Genomic DNA, 22,542 nt, shown 5'->3' with positions numbered 1-22,542 from the left:
TGTAACATACCTTAGCCACTGGCGTTTTCCGTGCTGCTTCAAAACGTGAGCGCGGATGCTATGGTCTCGAGTCCAAAGGTCCCGGAACATCAGGCGTTTCGCATTGCGTGCGTGGTTTCGCTACAATTTAGTAACATTGTTCGCTACTTTTCCCGCATGCCCTGCTTTTTTGCAATTAGCCTAAGGTTATAACGCGCGTCATTTGAACAAAATATTTTGCATTTCTATTTCTATACATAGTTTGCACTGATGTCACCGTGGCCGACATCTTGGGGTACCAACGGGTTGAGACGCTCCATGAGCTTTCGCTCGAACGCGCCGAGCAAGAAACGGTGACGGCTCGCCATCAGATTAGTGCTGGTGCCTCCAAGCATCTTTCACACCAAAACTCTCGTGTTCCTTTGTGTTCCCCCTTGGCGCGGCTGGCGAACAAAAGAAAGCGGGGAGAGCACTAAAGAACGCGGGGACCGAACGACTAGCTGTCCTCTGCACTGACACACACTAATGAGATAAACTCACGGTGGCCGCCATGTTGGGGCCCCAGCGCAGAGAACCTGATTCGCACAGAAACCCACGCGCGTCGCAACTAAGGGCCGTGGCTTCCGTGCTCGTGAGCACCCTTTGCAACGTAAATGCTGCTTCATGCTAATTCGGCGGGCAAATCGTGGCCACTGTACTCATTAGCGATTCAGCATAGATTAGAAAAGTAACAAGGCAACACGGTTATAACTGCGTTGGTTGCACTTGCACACTCGTGTCTTGTGTTGCCGTAGAAACTTTGCATAGAAATGCATGCGAGTTACTCAATAAAACTTTAAAATACGTGCAGAGAGCTAGGAGCGGAAAAGAAGTGGCGGACCGACAGGCTTGCGTCGTTCCGGTACCCGCTCGTACAATCGGGCACACAACACGTCGGCATTACTTGGTCGGCTTAGATGCACACACAACACTTCATCGAATTAGCAGTCATGGCAACAGAAGAAAGAAGGCGGGAGGTTAACCGCCACAAGCAGTTCCAACGGAGAATACACGGAGTACTACTCGAGCTAACTGCAGCTAACTGTATGGTCCCTTCTAACTGTGCAGCGCGGGATCCCTGGGCCCCTGGGAGCCTGCCTGGGGGCCTGGGCCTGGGATCCCAATGCGACTGCAGCGCCAGTCAAAGCGGAATCGGTGGCGGTTCCGCGCGACGCGGCGCAGTTTGTAAACTGAACGTCTAGTAAGGTTGGTCACGATCAAGAAATCCGATCCGGATCGCCCTTGATCGCGATCGTAGGTAGCTGAAGTTAAACAGAGAGTTAACGATAAAGGCCTTGCGGGTTAATTAGCAGCGCTTACCGTTTCGGATAACCGTTTCACTTTCAAAGAACTGATCTAAGACAGATTTGCCTAAAGCATAGCCAGAGGAGTAGTGTAGCATGCGTTTGTTGGCGTTTGAAACAACTGTTCCATGCGCCATTTTTATTAACCAAAGGTCTGAAGCGTGTTCTGAAGATACTGAAGGCTAGCTAGTCCTAGCTCTGCAATGCATTGCTTGCACGACTGATGTCAACCACCAAAAATACTCGAAGTGCTAAAATACAGCCATAAGTCTTCTCAGTCTTCTTATAGGGAAAAAAAATTCCCCGTCAGCACCGTCCCGTCGATAGCTCAGTTGGTAGAGCGGTGGACTGTAGAAGTTTGAACTATGGACATCCATAGGTCGCTGGTTCGAATCCGGCTCGACGGAGTCTTTTTTTTTTTTCTTCGTACACGTTTTTTTTTTTTTTTTTTGACGAACTATTTCACTGAACGTTTGCTTATAGGCACCCCAGACGTAACTATTTCAATGCATGAAAATGGAGTTTGAGATTAGGTAAGGAAGCACGGCGCAGCGTCGTGTGGGGAAGGAGAAGGTAGTGAAAGAAAATGGATAGGAGAGGTCACCCTCTAAATATGAAAAGGCAGGGGGGGGGGGTGTAGAGCCCTCCTCCTCCACTTTTATCCAGTATGGCTACTACCTCAGCACATATGCACACATTTTAGTGGTCTTTTTTTTTTAAGTGTTTGGGTCTACCCCAAAAAGTGTTTGGGACTACCCCAACACATATGCACACATTTTAGTGCATGCAGTTTTTTTTTTACGCACGATATAGGCAAAAAAAGTGTTTGGGTCTGGAAAATTCCTTTGAACAGAATTGGTGTTCCTGTTCATTCAACCACTCTGCATGCTGTGTTTACCTTTGTGTGCATGCTGAAATATTTGAATAGAAATGAAATAGTAGCTCTGTGAACAGTTATTTTCACGAATTGAATATTATACTATTTGACTTGTATAAAATAGCCACCGCTCGTCAAAGAGACGATTCCAACATCATCACGGCACCGCCGCTCAACAATATTGAAGGAAAGCTGATATTTCTATGATGCAAAGCACTTGAATGTACGACGACACAAAGAACACAACACGAGCCCACCCCCCTCTTTTTCATTTTGAATGTATAAGCCGAGTATGGGTGTTGACGCCCGGAAATCACCTTTAAGTATCAGACTTACCATAAGCCGACACCCTATTCGGAGAAATCCTGTACCTGCCCCTGGTCAGCACATCTTGCATGTTTATTCTGAGGCTGAAACAATCTCTGGCATTTACATAACTTGCAGTGTGAGATGTAATTTCGATTTATAGCATGCTAAAGCTGTTCCACTTTGTACTTTCTTGTTCATGTTTCACTTGCTATGACATGTTCTTTTGTGCACACAAACCAGAGTAAATAAGGAATGGGCATGGCATGTTGAAAATATAACTATTTATTAATACACATTTCTCCACCAAATATATTAAGCATCATAATTTACATATGTACAAAAAGCACTAGAGTTATACATATAAGGGAGAAAAATAAATTAATGCATTCTAGTGATATTTGCTTGCTACAAATCTCTGGTATGTAACAAGCGAATGCTGGTTAGGCATCGGTGCCCCGGTTTTCCCTTTTGGACGTAGACTTGGTAGATATCTCTCGATGACCGAGGAACCAGGGGTGGGCTGACTTCATAGACGGAGTCAATGGTGAAAGCACTCTGCCTTATCCTAGGGGGACAAAGAAAAACAAAAAATCAGAGCACTGTCACTCCAGATATTATGTGATTGGTGTTGTGCTAAGTTTTATACTTATATATATTCACTGTTTTATTCTTGATTTTAAACATGCCACTTCCCATTACATAATCAAAAGAAAGGCCTTTACAATGCCTGCATTACTCGAATTTAAATAAAGAAGGTCATGGACTTGTCTAGGGGCACATTCTGGTAACATTGCAACAAGCAACATAAGTGTGTAAAGACTAACTTGTTAAAACAAATTCAACGTACAACTGCAGGGATCTCTTTGGTGTTGAGATGTTACTGGCATCATTCTTGCAAGTCATTCCTGACATTCTTCCCAGTGTTACAAACCTGGAACAAAAATATGACATGCAAGATCACGCTGAGATCAGGCAGCATGCGAAGCTACTATAAATAAGTGAACCCCAAATGGGATTGTCACCAAGCTTGTCACTTGATATGTAAAGCAGATTAGTTGTATTGCAGCACACAGCTGCAGTACAGCTTTGACCTTAATTTCTTTCACCATTAACTTCCTCCATGCATGCCTCGAAAGATTAGTTCACTATAACCTAAATGATTTAATATTCCTCTTAAATGAACCTTTAAGTATTTCTTTCCCAGCAAAGTTATGATATGAGTGTTAAGCCTGTAAGTGCCTGAATAGGCAAAACATTCTAACAGTAACAAATCTAATATTGCCCTCCTTGACATGGTTTTGAAATCGAATATCACTATACGCAAGTTTGTGAAATTGTTTTTGAATGCCATTTAAATTCAACCGTGTGCTACCAAGCATAAAATTGATGAAAAAGTGCGCCAAATTTCATCTTGATGTTTATTGTAGAATGAAACACAAGAAGTTTTGTAGTCTAGCATTCTACACCACTTAGGTAATCAGATTTTTCAGCTAAACTGCTGTCATTAGGACTTAGCAATGAGTCCAAAGTGTAAGCTATACTTATTTGTGCCTTCATAAAGCAGTTCTTTGTAAAAAAAGGTGTAGGGTCAGTAATTTTCCAGCAATTGTTAGATATGCTAGGATGTGAAGATCGTGTTACACTATTGGTGAAAACGGCCACTCATTTTCTGAAAACTGTACAAAAAAGTATTTAATGGTCAATTCAGTTCACCCTTGCTTACTAATTGACACTGTCTATGATAATACCATACTATTTGCACATTCCTATTAATGAATACATTGAGAAGGTTTGCCATGAGACAGAGGATTTCAGATGGTATGAATGTGTACATGTTAAATTTGTACCTTACACTCACTACACAAATCCATGCTTGCTTTTCTTTCCATCACTAGCACAAATTAAATTGATGACGTAAACCTAAGTTAAGTCTTTACAGCAGGAATTAGCAAGATCTAATCTGGTTTTACTGAACAAGAAACCGAAAGCAAAGGACGACGTGAAAATAAAGGATATCAGCAGGACGCAGTCGTTATTGCTTACCTCTTGTATATGGTAAGGTCCTTGGGCGAAGGCTCATGTATCTCTCTGCCATAAGTCTGCTGCATTGTCTGAAAGACGGACTGTGCGAGATAATGGGAGAGTCATGTAAGGGATAATGCGACGACACTGCAAATTCAGTCTTTCCAACAACTGCTTGTTGTTCGTGGCTGCTATCAAGATTTAGCGAAAGCCTTGCTAAACTGTGCACATTTCTTCTTCATGTGGTTATGGGCCACGTCTAAAGCCCATATTTCATGCATGAATGTTGCCTGTGTGAAGAAGCAACGAAGCAACCACATAGTATTGTGTTGCTCTTGCACAGTGGTTAACGCAAGGACTGCCAAGAACCTGATGTTCTAAGAAAAAGTGACACTTAGAAATTTAGGTCAATTGACTGAACAGTGGACAGTAAAGGCTCGCTAATCTAAACTTCATAGAAATACGCAATTGTTTGGGGTGAAGCAAATTAAGAATGAAAGGGAAAAAAAGCTGCATCTGATGATGGAATGACAAGCAGCACATGACATAGCAACCATCATTTGCGCACTTTCATGAGCACAAATATAGTGGATGCAGTAATCTTTGCACTTTTCAAAAGTTGAGACACCTGTGACAGCTGCATTCATGACCCATGACCACAATAGCTCTGCCTGTGGTCATACCCATTCATGAAGAATGTTAGTATGATATACCTTTGCAACTTGCTCACACAATTTGGGTAGCATCTATTGATTTTGCAACACCTGCATTTTAATTTTAACTTTCTACGAAAAAATGAAACTTAAGGGAGAAATCAAGTTTAACCCAAATTTCGGGGAACTTGTTCAGGGTGTAGCAGCTTCTTTACGAATTTTTACCAAAAAATGAAGGAATCTTCATTTTTAAAGCTTCCTTCCAAAATGAAGGAACCTTTAATCTCTCGCTTTAATGTAAATAAAACTGAGAGATTCCTCGCTATCGTTTTTCACCAGGGACAAAGTTGGTACTGCAACAAACCTCGAATGTGAAAGGCTTTTGTGACAGATCATTTGAGGATGACTCATCACTCTCAACCATAAACTCTGGGTCTGCATCGCTCGAAACTGAGCTGTCCGAGTCACTGGCACCACTGGAAGTGGACATGGTCGATGAGATGCCAGTCACAGAAGGATTGGGGGGCTTGTTGCCGCCAGCACTTTCTCGATGCTTTCCGGGCCTGATCCGCACTGAAAATGGGCTGTAGTCCGTGGCAGAGTTTGGCATGATGTCCCTATAAAAAAATTCAGTCATGCGAATGTTAGCCAAACCACATGGACACATCAACCAACCGTAAAAAAAAAAGGTGCTACTGGTCTACCTGTTGTTGACATAAAGGCAGCAATACAAAGCCATTTCAAAGCCACCCTCGTATTTTTTTTACAACGAAATGAATAACAAATAACACTTGTAGCACTGCCAACATTATGGCTTTTTGCTACAGACAAGACTAGGTTAGGTTACGTTAGGTGAATCGAAATTTATGTTTAACTACTGCTTAAAGAAAAAGAGGTTAACTTCGTCTTTTAATCCTTATCCACTTGCATTTATTGACAGTCATAAATAAAGGCAATAGCTGATGTTGAGATTAATTCCAGTTGCAAAGAAATAATGGAAAAATATGGTGCATATAATAATAATAATAATAATAATAATAATAATATAATAATAATAATAATAATAATAATAATAATAATAATAATAATCAATCAATCAATCAATGATTTAATTTAACGTGCCCAGGAACAACCGTAAGGTCTTTGTGCTGGTGCACGCAAAAAAATACAATAAAAATAAACAATACAATACAGACAGGTTTTCAGAAATAAAAAGAGCAAAAACACGTAGACAAAGAGAAATGAACAATAGGGGAGGAGTAAAATAAGACAACACGAGAAATATTGACGGGGCATAAAAATTAGATTGCATATATACAACTATGTGGAAAGACTGAGAAGGGATGACTTTGTACATTGTGCCACACTATGTCAAAACAGTGCAAAGCTCGGATAAAAACAATGATTGTGGGCTATGAAAAACGTCAAGATCAAGAAAATTACCATTATAGAGACTTTTTATTCTGTGAACGGTAGAGTGTTGGAAGAAGCAGGCGGGTACATGAAACGGTCTGTTCTCTCTGGTTAACTTACGCGGAATTCGAAAATTTACACAATTGAGAAGTACAGGGCAGGATATGATACCGTGGACTAGCTTGTAGAGAAATAAGAGATCAGAGCGATTTCGTCGGCAGTGAAGTGATGGCAGTGATAATAATTCAGCAGTACTTGAACGAGATCCAGAGTCATTTTTAGCAAAGCGATGGTTATATATGCTGAGGAATTTTTTCTGGACTCGCTCAATGGCGTTGCTGCTGGAATTAGGAATGCCATTCCAGATCACAGATGCATACTCTAGTTGAGGAAGACATAGCGCGGTGTACAATTTTCGGAAGGGCACAGGAGAACGGAATTCTCTAGACATTCTGCAAACACAGCCTAGGGTGCGAAGACCCCGCAAAGCAACACGCTTGGCGTGAGCAGAAAAGTGTAAGGTGCTATCAAAAGAACACCTAGATCATTGATCTCACATACCTTACACAACGACACAGAATTGACAGAATATAAAAATGGCACACTAGATGTTTTCGAGTGAAACTCATTACCTTGGTTTTTGAAATATTTAGGGAGAGGTTATTGCTCCTGCACCATTCAGAAAAAGAACATAAATCAGATTGCAGCAAGCGACAATCGATAACTGAATGAATTTCCGTAAATATCTTTATGTCATCGGCATACAAAAGGAAAGAAGAATTCCGAATGACAGAAGAAACATCATTAACATAATTAAAAGAGGAGTGGGGCAGTACCGACCCTTGAGGAACCCCACTAGTAGCTTTATACAAAGAGGACGTTTGGCCATTAACGGCAACGTAACATAATCTATCAAGAAGATAGCTATGGAGGAGATTCACAATTGAAGAATCAACATCAAAGTGTGCAAGTTTATCCACAAGCAGCGAATGGCTGACAACATCAAAAGCTTTGCTAAGGTCACAGTAAATAGCGTCAACCTGTCCTCTCTGCGAAATAGGCGTGGAGACTTGCATCATGAAACTGGCAAGATTAGTGACAGTTGAGCGGCCAGCGAGAAACCCATGCTGATTCACAATCAATGAATTTTTTACATCAAAAGACAATATTTTGTGAAGAGCAAGCTCAAAGATTTGGATGCGGCACAAAGAAGGGAAATAGGGCGGTAGTTCGAGACGTCACTTTTACAGCCAGACTTAAACACTGGGAAAACACGAGCAGTTTCCACATGCTAGGAAACGTTGAAGCATGCAGACACTTATTAAATATGGTAGTCAATACTGGGACAAGTATACTGCTATAGGCTTTTAGTATGGCAGAGGGGATGCCATCTGGGCCAGCTGAAAAGGATGGTTTCAAGCGCTTAATGCATTCTGAAATGGAATCTTCATCTAGCGACACAGCATCAGCTGTGCCAACTGCCTTAACCTGTAATAATAATAATAATAATATAATAATAATAATAATAATAATAATAATAATAATAATAATAATAATAATAATAATAATAATAATAATAATAATATAAATTTATTCCCACCAATACAGTGTTGATGGATCTATTGCCTTTAAAAACTGGAAAACAGGATGGAATGTGGTTCAGAGGAAAATGCAGGCTTGAAGCGACAAGAAACCGTCGAAGAGGGGATGTTGTTGGAGCCAGCGTTTGGACAAGGCGAAAAAACCAGTTGCTGCCCTAACATAGGCAAGTTCCCCTGTCGAAACACTGAGCGACATTTCCCGTTTGACGACTTTTCATCACTTTGAGGATAACGCCTTTATTACGTTAAATTTATAACAGCACAAACACAAGCAGCTGCCTGCCTACATAAGGGTGCTCATTAAGGATGCCCTACCTGACAGAATGGCTCAGGTTATACATAAAAAGGTCGTTGAGGCTTGACATCTCATATGGCCTGTAGAGCTCCACAAAGCCATCCACCTTCTCGTTGGTGGCCTCCAGTTTCATCACTTCCAGAAGGGACTTGCCGTGGTACTTCAGCACTGTTTAAGAAAGAAATTAATGCTATATGTCGCCAAAAAGTTTAGATGACCTAACACTGTTAATAAGGCAAAAGCCTTAGATGCCTCATCAAACGCAAAAATTGACCAGCATCCCGCTTTGGCGGTGTCTCATGTCGACGGAGTCAACATGATTCATGAAGAAAATCATCATGTCATGACGTCCTCATATGATGTCATCATGACGTCACAGATCACCAAAATTTGTGACGTCATCACATGACATCACTGCTTGGTCAAAGGTGGACCAATCCCGGAGGCACTGTAAAACAAGGTGACGTACAGAAAGCTTACAAATGCCTCCAATCCTAGAGGCACTGCAAAACCACGTTAGTTGAAGAAAGGTTTCGGAGGGGGGCACGGGAGGTTCAATACATTGACTAGAAGAAAAAGAAGATGGCTCTCACCTTCGAGTCGACTGAGGCAGATGAGTAAAGGACCTTGTCAGTTTTTTAATTAATCAGCAGAAATTACCTGTTTAAGTCGGGCAAACATCATTCCTCCCTGTATATCAAACTGTGACTACTATTAAGCTATACTCCTCTATCGCAAGCAGCATGATAGCACTTAAAATAGTCCACTGCCATCACCAGGTAGCTGTAGTTCAAAGGTCATTAAAGGGAAAGATGATTTCTCTTGTATTAGTATTATTACCCTTTTGCAGTAGTATCAAAAGCACCGTCACTGCTGTGGGAACACGCTCGATAAGCAGAAAAATTCGCAAAAAGAAAACACAGGAGGCGACAGTGCTTTGAGGTTCCTGCGGTTCACTGTGGCACGATAGACATTAATGGCATCAGCTAATAAATAATAACTGTGGGGGTTTTATGCGCCAAAACCACAACATGACTATGAGGCATGCTGTAGTGGAGGGCTACAGAAATACCGACTACCTGGGGTTCTTTAACGTGCAGCTAAATCTAAGCGTACGGGCCTCTAGCATTTAACATCCATCGAAATGTGACCGCCACTGCCAGAGTCAAACGAACATCTTTCGAGTCAGCAGCCAAGCATCGTAACCACTGTACCACAATGGCGGCCAGGCGTCTGCCACGGCCTGCACAATTCTTTGTCAGTGAAGATTAATTACATTGTGTTCTAAGGGAGCCAGGCTTAACCTAATAAGCTTCAGGAAATTTTACTGAGTCAATGTGGCCAAAATACGGAAAAAAAAAATGAAGAACTGAAATCCCTGATGTAAGATGGGCATTCAAGTGCCGAGGTTTCGATGCGAAATTCAGAAATGAATCTACGACCTCAATTTTCTCCTTTAATAATGAACCTATGATGACAAAAGTGGAGTTCTCAGGAAATAATTTAGTAACCTAAATTGATTTAGTGTCTCACATTAGTGTCTGTTTACTGTCACAAGTAAGTGACTTTACAAAAAAGACACTGGAAAGCTTCAAGAGTAAAACCAATTTCTGTACCTTCTGTTCTGTTACAATAAAAAACAACAGCAGCAGGATAAAGGTGAAATAACTAACCTTCTTCAACAGCAAATGGCAGAGACATGGGAACTTCTTCATCAAACCAGCAAGTGTAACTGAAAATGGAGAAAATTTCGCTTTATAAATGAGCAAGTATCTTGAACTGAAAACCTGACAGCAGTGAAGGTGAACAGCGTGGCATTTTATATTACACATGAAATAGACATACGGTAGGCTTACTTTGGCAATAATAGATAAAAAAAGACATTTTTTCGATTGCTCGCAATGAGTATACGGTGATATCATCGAAGGAGGCCTACATTCCTCTGTAATATTGTAATAAATTTATTATTAATTAACAGACATGGATTTCATCCCGTATTTGAAGTGTAAGAATTTATGGAGGTTTTTTATGTTGCTTAGTCAACACTGACTGAGGTGTGCACCGAAGCAATGTATGACTTGGTGTTACATGCATGATGTGTAACCATTACAGAGAATTCCCTAATACCAAGATGGCTACACAGTATGTTTAGAGGCAGCACATGTTTAATCATGCCACCTACTTCTAGGGAATCTCTGCCACATCACAAGACCTTGCCCATTTAGTATTGGCGTCTTCGCGTGTCCGTTAGCGTGGCCAAATGCGTCACTTTTCCACCACGGCCATGCGGCAGCAATGGTTTACAAAATTGGCATCAGTCAAAATCTTGTTAGGTCGGGCTTTCAAGTTATTACATTGTGCTGCTTGCAATACTTAGCTTTCCCAGGACTTGCAGACTTAGCTTTCCCAGGATGCTATGCAGTACATTCTAAGCAGTGCTGGCTGATTATTCCACACAGTGTGGGAGTGCTGTTTGAATCAGTCAACACTTTTCCAATTCCCTGTCCGCGCACCCCACTCTTCAATTCATCTGGTGGCAGTACAACTGTTACAATACCATTTTATATCAGGGAGCACTTTTTCTTACACTGTGTACATATGCATCCTCCTATTCTCAATATCAAGGGGGGGAGAGTTCCTTTTTTTTATAATGACCCAATGCACTGTTTATTATCCCTCTTCTCACAGCTTATATTAAGAAGTATTGCATGCTACCTATAAAATGAAGATGTTCACTCACAAAATTATACAATGCACGCAGGTTCACACACGAAATATCTGTTCATAAACAAGTGTGATAGAAAGGTAAGCAAAATTGTGCACAGACTCACGGGTTGCGGTGGCACAGTAGCCTGCCAGCTGGGATGGAATTATGCAAGTAGTAGTCTGTCGTGAGGTCCCAAAGTGCAAAGTTATGCTCGTAGGGCCGGTAGACCCCAAGAAAAAGGTTTATGGCATTCTGTTTGTCAGCATCTGCGTGTAAGTGGCGAGACACAAATGTACAAATTATGTCAAATGGAAATAAAAAAGAAGAGATGGTATGTGCTGAGGAAGTGTAACAAGCAGTACACCTTCAGCAATAAAGCGCTTAATTTTAAGTTTACGCAAACAGACAAACATGATTACTTTAGAAAGTGCACTAATTAATGACAATAAGAGCATGATAGCAGAGATTGACAAACCCTATACTAAGCACATAAGAAGCTGTTGGTGGACAGTACCAAATATGCTGCTTATGAATTTGAGAGTAAAGTTGTAATAAAAGTGATTCATTTTAAGACAAAGTATTCTCAGACAGAAGCCCTATACACTGGAAAATTTGACAACTAATAAATACTACATATGCTGCTTGCACATTTAATATACAGCTTACCATTGGTACAGTGTGTATCCAACGACACTAGGTAATGCATCACATCAGCCGCAGTATTTTGTGCAAACTGAAGAAATGTGTAGATGTATCAGCTTTATTAGAATAAACTGCGCTGCACAGAGTGGTAGACTATTAAAAGGGACAAACAAGTGTAGATCACATGCAATATTACTGCCTCCAGTAACTGTGCAACCATGCATTCTTATAGAATATGACTTGTGAATGCTGCTACTGGCACCTATCTACACAACAGTGCAGTGTGCTGACAGGATTTATTTGTACTTGTAGCTGGAAGACCAGTGGTGTAAGTGACACACATCAGTTTGCTTCTATTTTACACAGTGCATTGTACTGTGCGTTAACCTGTAAATGAAAGGTTGTTCTTACCCGAGAATGTATTGCTGAGGTAGCGAGAGAGGGTCTGCATTATGTCCCTGGAGTGTGAAGAAAGGGGTGCAATCTTGCGGTATGTCTTCACACGATGGACCAGCTGAGAACCACCATACTGCAGGGCCAGGGTGTCACCATGGTCCTCATAGAGAACTTCCAACATGCTACAAAACACAGATAGTCAAGTACAATCATTACTTGTGATGTGACAGATCAAGGCTAAAACTTTGCTGAAACTAAGAATTGCAAGTTATGCTGAAGTCAGGCCAGTGGTAGTGGGATCAAAGATGTTCAGCTCCGGTAGTTTTATCGAAATTCAACATGGAATTGGTTCCATACCGAACACTGTCGGTGTCAAAAACCAGGTCCGGCTTTGGAAGGACACCAAGAGCATTCAGCTGCACAGAAAACAACACATCATTAGACAAAAATGCACAGATGCTTGAACGGTAGCATACAATAAACTTTACACTACAATTTTCCTGATTGGAAAATATCTGTTTCAAGCACCTCATTTAAAGCGAGGTGGATAAGTTCATGCACAAGACATGCGATCTGTACATACTATTCACACAGTGATTGCTGTGGACTGACTAGAACACCTCACTAGTTCAAACAAAATGTTTTTCTCTGCAATGCTCAAAAGTAAATTAGGTATGTTTGAGGAATATCTTCAATAACACTTATTTGCCTTTGATGAACAGCTATCAGCAAATAAAGTTCCCTCAATTTGAGTCAGTTTTTATCATCAGCTAGGTTTTACTATCACCCAATGACGAATTTTTCTATCAGCATATGTCACTTTCCCTGATCTGTGGCGTCACCTCGGTCATAGTTTCTTGTGGCCCTGTTTACTTAAATGACTTGCAGAACGTTTTGTTAAGATTGCACATTCGTGGTATCTGTCACCCTGATTTCCATCACGAGAAGTCAACTAACTTCTGCAGGGCCTTCTTAATGAGTGCACAGCTTACAGCAGCACTCATTTGGCATATACGTTGTACCGACCTGAAAAGCCAGGGCACACTTCCCGAGGGCAAACTGGGCCGTGTTGGTGCGATCCAAGCAGTCAACACAGTTGACACGCGCAACGCCCGTCTGCAGCCGTGCTCCGTAGGTGGTCATGGCACCTCCCAACATGTATGGCGTAGGCAGGGGGCCAACCTGGCTGCCGTGAGTGTGGAATATGCCTGTCTTGCGCAGGATGTGGTGCGCAATGTCTGACAGGCGGCCCATCACATTGGCTTCTTTTCTGCATTGGTGAATGCCAAGCAAAATGCACTGATTCATAAAAAAAAATCTAATGCAAGCTGCCTTTGAGTGGTGTACTAATTTATTTTAGAAATTGTACACACCAAACTTTTAACTTGTGTAAATATAACTTGTAATGCCTGAAAGCCTTTCACTATATCATAGAGCCATGCCTTTTGCACATACACTGAACCAATGATTTAACAGTTGCCTTCTATGGCTTACCATCACTGTTTCCTTAACCTCAATTGCGTTACATGAGCTAAGGCTATGGTTAGTCCACTGCAAATGCTGACTGCAACACACTAATGTAACAATAATTATGCAGAGAAAAGTACTTTATTTCCTGTGCTTTCAACATTTTAAATGCATCTCAGAAGTTTCAGTAGTGCACTTGGGAACATCAAGATCACTCACTGTGCTTTCAAGACCTCTAAGAGAGATGTTGAATGTTGCATATGTTACACCTACAACTATATCTGAATAAATAGTACACAGAGACATGAAGAAATATAGAAGGGTCTGCTAAACTCTTGTTTATTTCAAATCTCTTGAAATCTAAAGTAGCATTTGGCTTGGCAAGTAACCCTCAAAAACATTGAATTTTATGAAGCCTTGCAAGTACTGTTAGGCAATGGGTTTATTACAGAAATGAGGCAATTAAGTGCAGAGAGAATATACTAACAATTTGTTGTTTCTAGCCATGTCGAACGCCAGGTAGGCAATGTGGTGGGAACGAGGGAGAAACTGGTTAAGGTAATCGATGCTGTCCAAAAAGGGGTCGCTTAGGAGGCTCTCGTGGCGGCGCTTCTCACGCTTCTTCACCAAATTGAGAACGACGACGGGTGCACCATACTGCCGCAGCAGCAGGTTGAAGTGCCGACCTGCTGCGAAACAGTACGGGTCCACAAGGTCCACTGCACGTAAAGATGCAGCCATTGCACAACCAAGTTAGAGTCCAGCTGCACTGAAATTTTAAAATGAAAAAAAAAAAAAGTATAGTTTCAGATAGCATAGACATAAAGGAACCTACATGCTGAATCTTACGTTTAAAATAACAGCAGCAGATGTGTCATGAAAAGTTAGCAAATATAGGCATTTTTGCGATGGCACTCGTAAATAAATGCAGAATACAGAATGTTGAGAACCTATATGGTTTCTCAGTATGGCCACACAGATTAGGCCATGCATTCAAAATCTCTGTGACCTGGGATTTGCATCATAATTGCTAACCACAGAGCCATGCATTGTATGCTTAGGTACTATTTAAAAGGTGTGAATAAGAGCATGGGACAATTACCTGTCCAGCAGCTTTGTCAAAGTTGGTTCAATGGTGTGTGTTAGCTATAACAAGTTAAGCTAAGATGAAATTTCATAGCAGTTAGCTTTCAAAAATGTAAATGAACCTGATCGCTGCATAACAAAATACTTGCTCTCAACACAGCATGCAGCGATTGCACTTGTGCTGTGATCAGGGATGGCAGGGTAAAACATCATTGATATTACATTCTCTCTCATAGCATAGGTGCCTTCCATTCCACTGACTCTACTACTGAAATATGAGTGAATGTTGAGACATACAGTTAATTGCTGGCTTAGGAACCATCTTGGAGATGTCCTGTGACCAGCTGAAAGGAATTGAACCCCGGACTTGCACAAATGAAGTGAAATTGCCACTTGTGAAGGAGGACACCGAGGAATCATGGACGATTTGCTCCGTTTCCACTTCATTGGCAACGTCGCCCTGCCAGATGAAGTGATAAAGAAGATATGTTCATTGTTATACCGCAATTATAGTTACAATGAAATGGACAATTAAGGAAGTCGAGACCTAGCGCTGTGTTTATAATGTTTGTTACTATATTAATTAGCCTGATTTTTCCTTCCAAAATACAAGCTATAGCTTTGAAGGACATAGCAAAGTGCTCTTACTTGGAGCCATTACATCTGGCACCTCTGGGTTAATTCTTACTATATAGTGCTTGTCAATGCGCAACGTTTACATCAGTGTTACTTGATGACATGTCACAGCTGCAGTACACAAGAACATTACTTCGTGCACAGGCTAAACTGCAGAAACTGTAAACATTGATGTCAACCAGAACATGCCAACTATCCTTCAGCTGTACTGTTCAATGAGTTTAGTATCCAATATTTCAGTGCATAGCACCGTCACTACACAGTGACTTAATCTAATGCATTTCCTTTTATGTGGTGCTTTAACACGTTCATATTTGCACAATGCATACAAAACAGAACGTACTTGAAATATGATCCGATATTAACTTTGCATTCTACTGGTGCATTACAAAAAGTTTACCGTACTCCTTTTTCGTCCTCGACTTTATGAGCTGCTACATTAACATCGAAGACTTTAACATACACCTAAATTTCAGTAAATGAGTGCCGTTTTTTTACTTATTCCCACAGGAATGCAACTACCGGAATCAAACCTGCGACCTTGTGCTCTCGAACAGAATGCCCCAACCATTATAGCAAATAATGCTCATTTTCTTGTTCCCTATGTTGCACAGTGCTATGAAATGTGTCCCACTGGACATTATATCACTGTGGTACATACACAGCCTGTACAAGATTGCTCAATTGACTCAGAACTTGTAACGTACTAGCAGTAAATGTCAAAATCAATGACTTGTAAAATGGGCTGCGCCACACAGAATGCATTGTGGTGCATTCAAACAGTGAGCTCACTAGCATTGACAGTTGACTCGCAGGCTTTGAAAAAGCAAGGACAGGTGTGCGTATGTATAAGCTTACTAACCTCACAGTTGGCACCCCTCTTCAGAAACCTTGTTCCTGAAAACTTCTGGGAACGGCGGGCAATGAGAGTGAGATATATGGGACGGCCATACACACTAATATCTGGGTTACAGTGTTTAAGGAAATAACAAGAGGGCATATAATTAGAAAGCTCACACGTATACTTGCTCATAACACAAAATAAAACAAAAATGCTGTCAGCCTGGGCACTATGCCAGGGATGAGATATACAGTAGACTCTCAGTAAACGGAAATCTCTTTAACGGAATTGTTGCTTAAATAGAACAACTGCCTCTAGTATGATTGGTCTCATACCTGAATACTGCAACCCTGTTCATCTCTCAGTAAATGGAACTCCTGTTAAACAAAACATATTTTCTTGGTCCCTTCAGTTTCCATTTAACGAGAGTCTACACTTATTAGTGCACAAACAGACCTGCATGATATACTTAACAGCAAAATCTAACAATTCTGGGGTAACCACATTTTGAAAAGCACTCACTGCAAAGCAGGCCCGTAACCAGGAATTTTTTTCGGCGGGAGGGGGGGGGGGGGCACTTCCTGAAAACATTGACTATTTGAGAAAAATGCCTATTTTTCTTATTTATTTTTGCTGCCTCTGCATTGCCAAAATTTCAGGGGGGGGGGGGCTAGGGCCCCCTTCTGGCTACGGACCTGCTGCAAAGGTATCTCCCTACCACCCTGCCACACAAAAGGATACTGGTCTGACCAACAAAACCATGCGTAACATAAAGAAGCCAATCTGTGTGGAGTTCCACTGGTTCCAGGAGGTAAGAATTCCACACATACCTCCAGTTAGGTTTTGTACGTCCAGCAAAGCATGTGCCTGAAATAGAGCAGCTCAATAACGAAACTGCAAGAGACTTTTTTAATGTTGTGGAGGCGCGAGCTCACTTCCATCGAAGAAATCGCTGAGTCGCTGAGTGCCGTCCAATAAACAGCTTAACAACAGCAATATTAAAGCACGGACAAGACAGGATGAGAGCTCATCCCGTACTCTTCCTTTCTTTTCTCGTTCGTGTTTTAATAGTACTGTTTTCTTCGGCGGACCTGTACCATTAAGCTCGACTTCAAACCCTCTTGAACTCACTTTACATGGATAACAAGCAACGCATAAGAGGTACATGCTATGTATAGTGAAACTAGTTAGTACTATCATCCATTATGCTTGTACAAAACATGGTTTTGTACAACTATTGGACAATCAGTTAAACAAGTCTATGCACAAAGTCAACATATTTACAAGTGATGCCTTGTGATTTGGTCCCCTTGCTACGAGACTTGCAGTGCTCTGAACTTGCCCACACTTCAGCAGAGGTTTGTTTACGGATACAACATTTCATGCATATGGTATCAGTGTGTGAGAATTGGAGATGAAATCTATACACCGTGTTTTAATACTATTACTTGCATATAATAAAACGGCAACATTGGGCACATACACATAGAAAAAATGCAGGCTAAACAATAAATAATGAGCAAATGCGTTCATGCACACACACCCAGAAACACACACACGTGCACACACACACGCATGCGGTAATGCACCAACAGCAAAAAATTTAAGGAAACTTGCACTCACCGTCAGACAAGTTACTGAACACAATGTTTGACGGATTTTCTATGCTGGCCTCCTTGCCGACACTTCGAAATCGCCTTCCAGGAAGTTTGTATGTAGGCTTGTAGGAGTCCTGAAATATTACCAGATTTGATGGATACTATTGAAGGGCCCATTGCAAGATTTGAATATTGAAAAACAACACATCTGTAGTGTATAGATCATATTATGGTAGAAATCATGTCTGTAATCTACCAGGCATCTAAGCAATGCCAAAGTAACTGAAATTTTCCACATCTGCCTGCATGCTGTTTCGCTTTACGAGCCCCACTTCCATCCACAGGGCACGAAAGATACAGAACATACACACTGTCTGCGACATCACTGGTCACGGCATGTATAATGTCAGTACATCACAGCAATTCGCAATGGGGAATAATTAGGGGCCTTCCTAAACCCGAGTAAAGAATAAAGTTATGAAAATGGCAACATTGCTCACGGGCTAAACGTGCAAGTGGAAGTTGGGAAGTACGTGCTGTGCACTTAGGTATGTGGTGCACATCTAAGAAAATGTAGACATTGAACTGAGGAAGTTAAGCTTTCTTTCTTAAAGAGACACAAAATATTAATATCAGGTTAAGCTGTACAAGTATATATGCTTCTATTGTAGAGAAATTAAAAACATAGTTGTTACATGGTGATATCTGTGAGAAATATTTGATTCTTTGTTGTACTGAATGATTTATAATATCATGAGGCTTTTGTGAATAAACTAGGGGATGGTGACAGGAGACGACGAACACACACAGAATTTATCTATTCAAATGAGTTCCTTACTTATATTATCAATTTCACTAAGAGTAAACACAAGGAAGCACCTGTACACCTTGACATAAATGCACTAAGCTTTCAGCAAATAATTAAGAAATGTTTGGGCTTTTTTTTCTGTGGCAATCTACCCCTTTCTACCATATACCTACATAAAAAAGGGCTTTGAATCACCGCTTCATCGGTTCAATTAAACGCTTATCCCTATCAGTGATGAGCACCTTGATGTTACTATAAATCTAAACTGCAGGCTCACATCAATGGGAAGCAAGTCCCAGGTGTCGGCCACTTCCACTTCAGAAACTCTCGACGAGGACAGAGAGTCTTCCGACTCACTCCTGAATGTTGTTGGTTTCTTGGGAACAATGCAGGCAAGTGGAGTAAGGTTGTATTGCAGCGTGTGCGTCAGGTCATAGCTGTAGCTGTAAGAAGGAAAGTGCATGGCACAACCGAGATTCTGCTTCAGAACCTCTACCATAGAGCCCATGGTAAAGCAGCCATGTTCATACAGATCACGCACGTGCAGGGTGGTCTACACTTATTGTGAACACAACGCAGCTTGCCAAGCTGCGAAAAGTGCCAAGGCACACAGAGTGGCCACAAATCAAACCAAAACAATGCAGGTGCACAATGCCTTTAAAGGGACACTAAAAAGAAACAATTTTTCTCATATTACTAAATTACTCATTTACGATACCAAAATCCCATCTATTTCTGCAAGAAGACGCTTGGTGAGAAAATGCAGGTGGCAACGCAACCTTGAAGTTTCCGCACCAAGTTGCCGTGACGTCATAGATTTTGATGGCCTTTACTAGGGCCTACATAGTTCTCAATCAGTAAATATGAAGTACATTGTCCTGTGAGGAGGCCAGAGACTTAAACATTTAAAGTTTTGAGATAAAATTTTGTTCAGGCAATGTGGCCAATATATGAAGAAACACTTTGAAATCCGTGACGTTGCGCTGACGTTTATGTGCAGGAGTTTCAGCACGAAATTTAAAAATGAAGCTTTCCCTTTCATTCTCTCTTCCATAATAAACCTATAATGGTGAAATTGATGGCAGTAGTGTTCCCAGTTAAGGCAGTTTGTCCAGCTAATGTACTGTAAGCATTCACCGAGTTAGGCGATCGTCACTGCAAAGTGAGCACAGTGCACCGCTGTGCTGTAGCAAATGACACAAAGCCTTGTCTCGAAGGCCCTGTGCTGGATTACTTTGATGTGTGGCTGCACCATGTATGCTGGCATTTTGCACAGTGCAATCACACTGCACAGTGTTCATACTAGGAGTTGATGGCCAAGTACACGAAGATAGATGCACTTGAGATTAATGTGTAATGACTAACCAACCTTCTCATTGAGCAATTAAGGTGCTTACCTGAAGTAAAAATTGCTGGACAAGTCGACATTCTGGAAAATTTTCACATATCTAAAGCAAAGGAGGCAATAAAATGTATAGCTTGTACAGAACCAAACAAAAAGCTACATAGCATAGATTTAAAATGCCGCTCCACCTGTTTTCATCAGGATGAATACTGTGGTCAGTGTTGTTTGGCAGGTAGACCATGCGCGTGTCCTCCACTTTGTAAATTGTGTGATGCCCCACAATGGCGATGCGTCTCCTCTTCGTGATCAGTATAATGTAGTATCCTTCCAGGAACTTCACAAAACCTGAAATAGATGCTGCTGTTTTACCACTACCGGATAGAATAGAGTCGAAGCACGACTGATGCAGAATGAGTAGCTTACCAACTATGCCAAATGCAGACACTGTTCTGTTGAGGCCAGAGCCACCCTTCTGTCCTGTTTTGGGCATCTTTTTTCCTTGATTAATTTCACTGAGGAATTCCCGTATCTCTCGATTGTTGTACTCAACCTAGAAGTGTGCCGGGAACATCAACCGAGGCAAAAGGGTTATTACTCGGTCGCGTCTTACCACGAAAGCACAAGTAAAGTCCACGAACCTTGTCATCAAATACAAGCAGCTTATTAGTTTCCGTCCGGTCAATCTCCAACACGCGAAACTTGGTTTGCGTGTTATTCGAGCCGACTAGGTAATACTTCTGTAAAGTAGCATAAATACGGAGAATCGGTGTTAGGAGGCCCACGCACGTCCGCGCAGGGAACGGCTTAGAACGCGTGAGAAGTTTGCATTTCACAAGTTTCAAATGTAGCACTCAGATGCTGTACAATTTAATTCATGAAGGGCTTGTCACACACTGCACAGCACCGTTTTAAACTGGAAGCTTTACAGTGAGCGAATAACTGCGCCACACGGTCACCTTTGATCTTGATCGGGCCTGCTCCAGATCGAATATTTTGATCGTGATTGGTTCTTTTACGCAAGCTGCAGAAGGGGGCCAATCTGTCGAGAAATTCGATCGCGATCGGGCTTAATCGCGATCAGCAGTGCACCGTGTGACACTGGTATTCGCAAATTACTGCGACTGAGCAAGAGCAATCAGAAACAATGCATTTAAAAGACACGCGGTAGCGGCTTTCATGTGGCAACTTCGTAATCGTGACAACCATTTGGTAACAGATGCAGTACGCATCCATACGTATGAATGGAATGCAAAACGTGAGTCGCACCAGTTTCGTCTCGTAAAGGGCCATTCGCTGCACTGAACTGATGATCGGTTGCAAGGCCATCGTTGTTGCAGTGGGCGTCCTGCGCTTCTCTGAGTACGCCATCATTCACGATTGAGAACCACGGGTTTCTTTCACGAGGCAACGTCAAAAAGGGTTCTCATAAGGCGAAAGGCGCCTACCGCTGCACACGCGTAAAAACACGCAACACAACGCGTGCGTCACGAATGTTCCGGTTGAAATTCGGCTCGTACAGACTTTAAGTGCTCATACCGGGGCGATAATCTCAAAACACTAATTTTCTCGGTGAAACACATTCCAAAGTTACATGTTTTCATGTAGGCGGCTGCCTTATCGTGGCTGGCAGCAGAAAAGATCACGTGATGTAAACAAACCACCTTCCGTTTCAACCATGAAAAAATTCCCATACACTAAAAGCTTTAAGTAAGCATTATGTTTGCATTTAATAATTATTATATTCTAGTTACCTTATTAGATTATATTAAAGCAAGACTTCAACTTAACCGATATTACAGTACCGATATATAGCTTTCATTGCCATCAACACCGCTGTATCACGTGGTAAAATTATGACCAATGGCAGATTGACGCCTTCTAAGTGTGTGTGTTCAAAAAAGGCTACGGCTCTTCTGTCGGTTCTGTCAGCTCTGTTCTTCGGCTGTGCGTGCTGCAAGAATTCTTGAAGCGGCAGTAGCTCATTTTCGCAGTTTCTCCTGGCTTGTTTCACACCGCCATGGCTACGAAAAAGCTGGGTAACCAGCACATCCAAGTTTTCGTGCGATGCCGGTAAGCTTACGACCGTTTCTGTTGTCCGTAGCGCGTCATATTCCGTTATCGTGTTGTAAGGAACCGCAAAACAAAGGTTTTCGGAACATTGCGTTCGTTGTCAGCAGCAACTCTTGTGCCCTTGTTGAAGTGGTTTGTGAAAGTGTGAGCCTGCGTGAAGTGTTTTCTCTGGTGTGGTGCTTCGTTGATTATGGCCCGCGTGTCTCGTTTAGGCCTCCAAATGCGATGGAGAAACGGAATGGCTTCGTCAGAGCTGTCGAGGTCGTACCAGAAAAGAAGGAGATCCTCGTAAATGACCGAGTCATCCCGGAACGGACCCTTCGCAAATCGTTCACGTTCGACAAAGTATTTGGGCCTGATGCAAAGCAGGTAAGCATGTCCACCCTTCTATTATAGACCCGTACTGCTCATTTCTAGCCACTATTTTTATTCTTTTTTTTTTTTTTGTCATGCA

The 22,542-nt window shown here is 41.7% G+C and overlaps 2 protein-coding genes and 1 non-coding gene across 9 annotated transcripts in view; 2 read left to right on the top strand and 1 right to left on the bottom strand.

Annotated features, from left to right (window-relative positions):
- Positions 1-1,639: 1,639 nt before the first annotated feature.
- Trnay-gua (transfer RNA tyrosine (anticodon GUA)) lies at positions 1,640-1,729 on the top strand. The gene is given in 2 exon segments: positions 1,640-1,676; positions 1,694-1,729. It is a non-coding gene; the product is annotated as a tRNA-Tyr (tRNA).
- A 1,166-nt stretch (positions 1,730-2,895) lies between these two features.
- Positions 2,896-21,640, bottom strand: LOC119396874 (polyphosphoinositide phosphatase). 7 transcript variants are annotated; one of them, XM_037664227.2, is made up of 21 exons: positions 21,285-21,636; positions 20,657-20,755; positions 20,442-20,568; positions 20,207-20,363; positions 20,071-20,121; positions 18,951-19,116; positions 17,891-17,999; positions 17,009-17,134; positions 16,289-16,389; positions 15,088-15,250; positions 14,192-14,423; positions 13,264-13,507; positions 12,595-12,653; positions 12,253-12,419; positions 11,324-11,465; positions 10,166-10,224; positions 8,513-8,660; positions 5,548-5,800; positions 4,552-4,631; positions 3,356-3,439; positions 2,896-3,073 (listed from the first exon to the last, which is right to left on the bottom strand). In XM_037664227.2, exons 1-21 carry the CDS (start codon positions 21,387-21,389, stop codon positions 2,914-2,916), a joined length of 2,832 nt encoding a protein of 943 aa, XP_037520155.1. In that variant the 5' UTR covers positions 21,390-21,636; the 3' UTR covers positions 2,896-2,913. The 7 variants fall into 7 exon arrangements, 6 of the variants coding, with proteins under 6 accessions (XP_037520155.1, XP_037520154.1, XP_049273219.1 ...); XM_037664226.2 differs by having other exon boundaries at positions 20,207-20,568; positions 21,285-21,637; XM_049417262.1 differs by lacking the exon at positions 20,657-20,755 and having other exon boundaries at positions 21,285-21,635.
- Positions 21,641-21,862: 222 nt separating this feature from the next.
- The window catches only part of LOC119396873 (kinesin-like protein KIF11), a 55,879-nt gene continuing 55,199 nt past the window's right edge, over positions 21,863-22,542 (top strand). Inside the window, exons 1-2 of the mRNA XM_049416651.1 lie at positions 21,863-22,088; positions 22,301-22,457. Coding sequence (XP_049272608.1) covers positions 22,036-22,088; positions 22,301-22,457 — 210 coding nt within the window. The 5' untranslated portion in view covers positions 21,863-22,035. The remainder of the gene's footprint in view (positions 22,089-22,300; positions 22,458-22,542) is intronic.

The sequence above is a fragment of the Rhipicephalus sanguineus genome, chromosome 6 (assembly GCF_013339695.2).
Source record: "Rhipicephalus sanguineus isolate Rsan-2018 chromosome 6, BIME_Rsan_1.4, whole genome shotgun sequence".
NCBI classification, from domain to species: domain Eukaryota; kingdom Metazoa; phylum Arthropoda; class Arachnida; order Ixodida; family Ixodidae; genus Rhipicephalus; species Rhipicephalus sanguineus.
The sequence above is the reverse complement of the archived record's forward strand: the minus strand, read 5'-3'. Positions and strand labels throughout refer to the sequence as shown.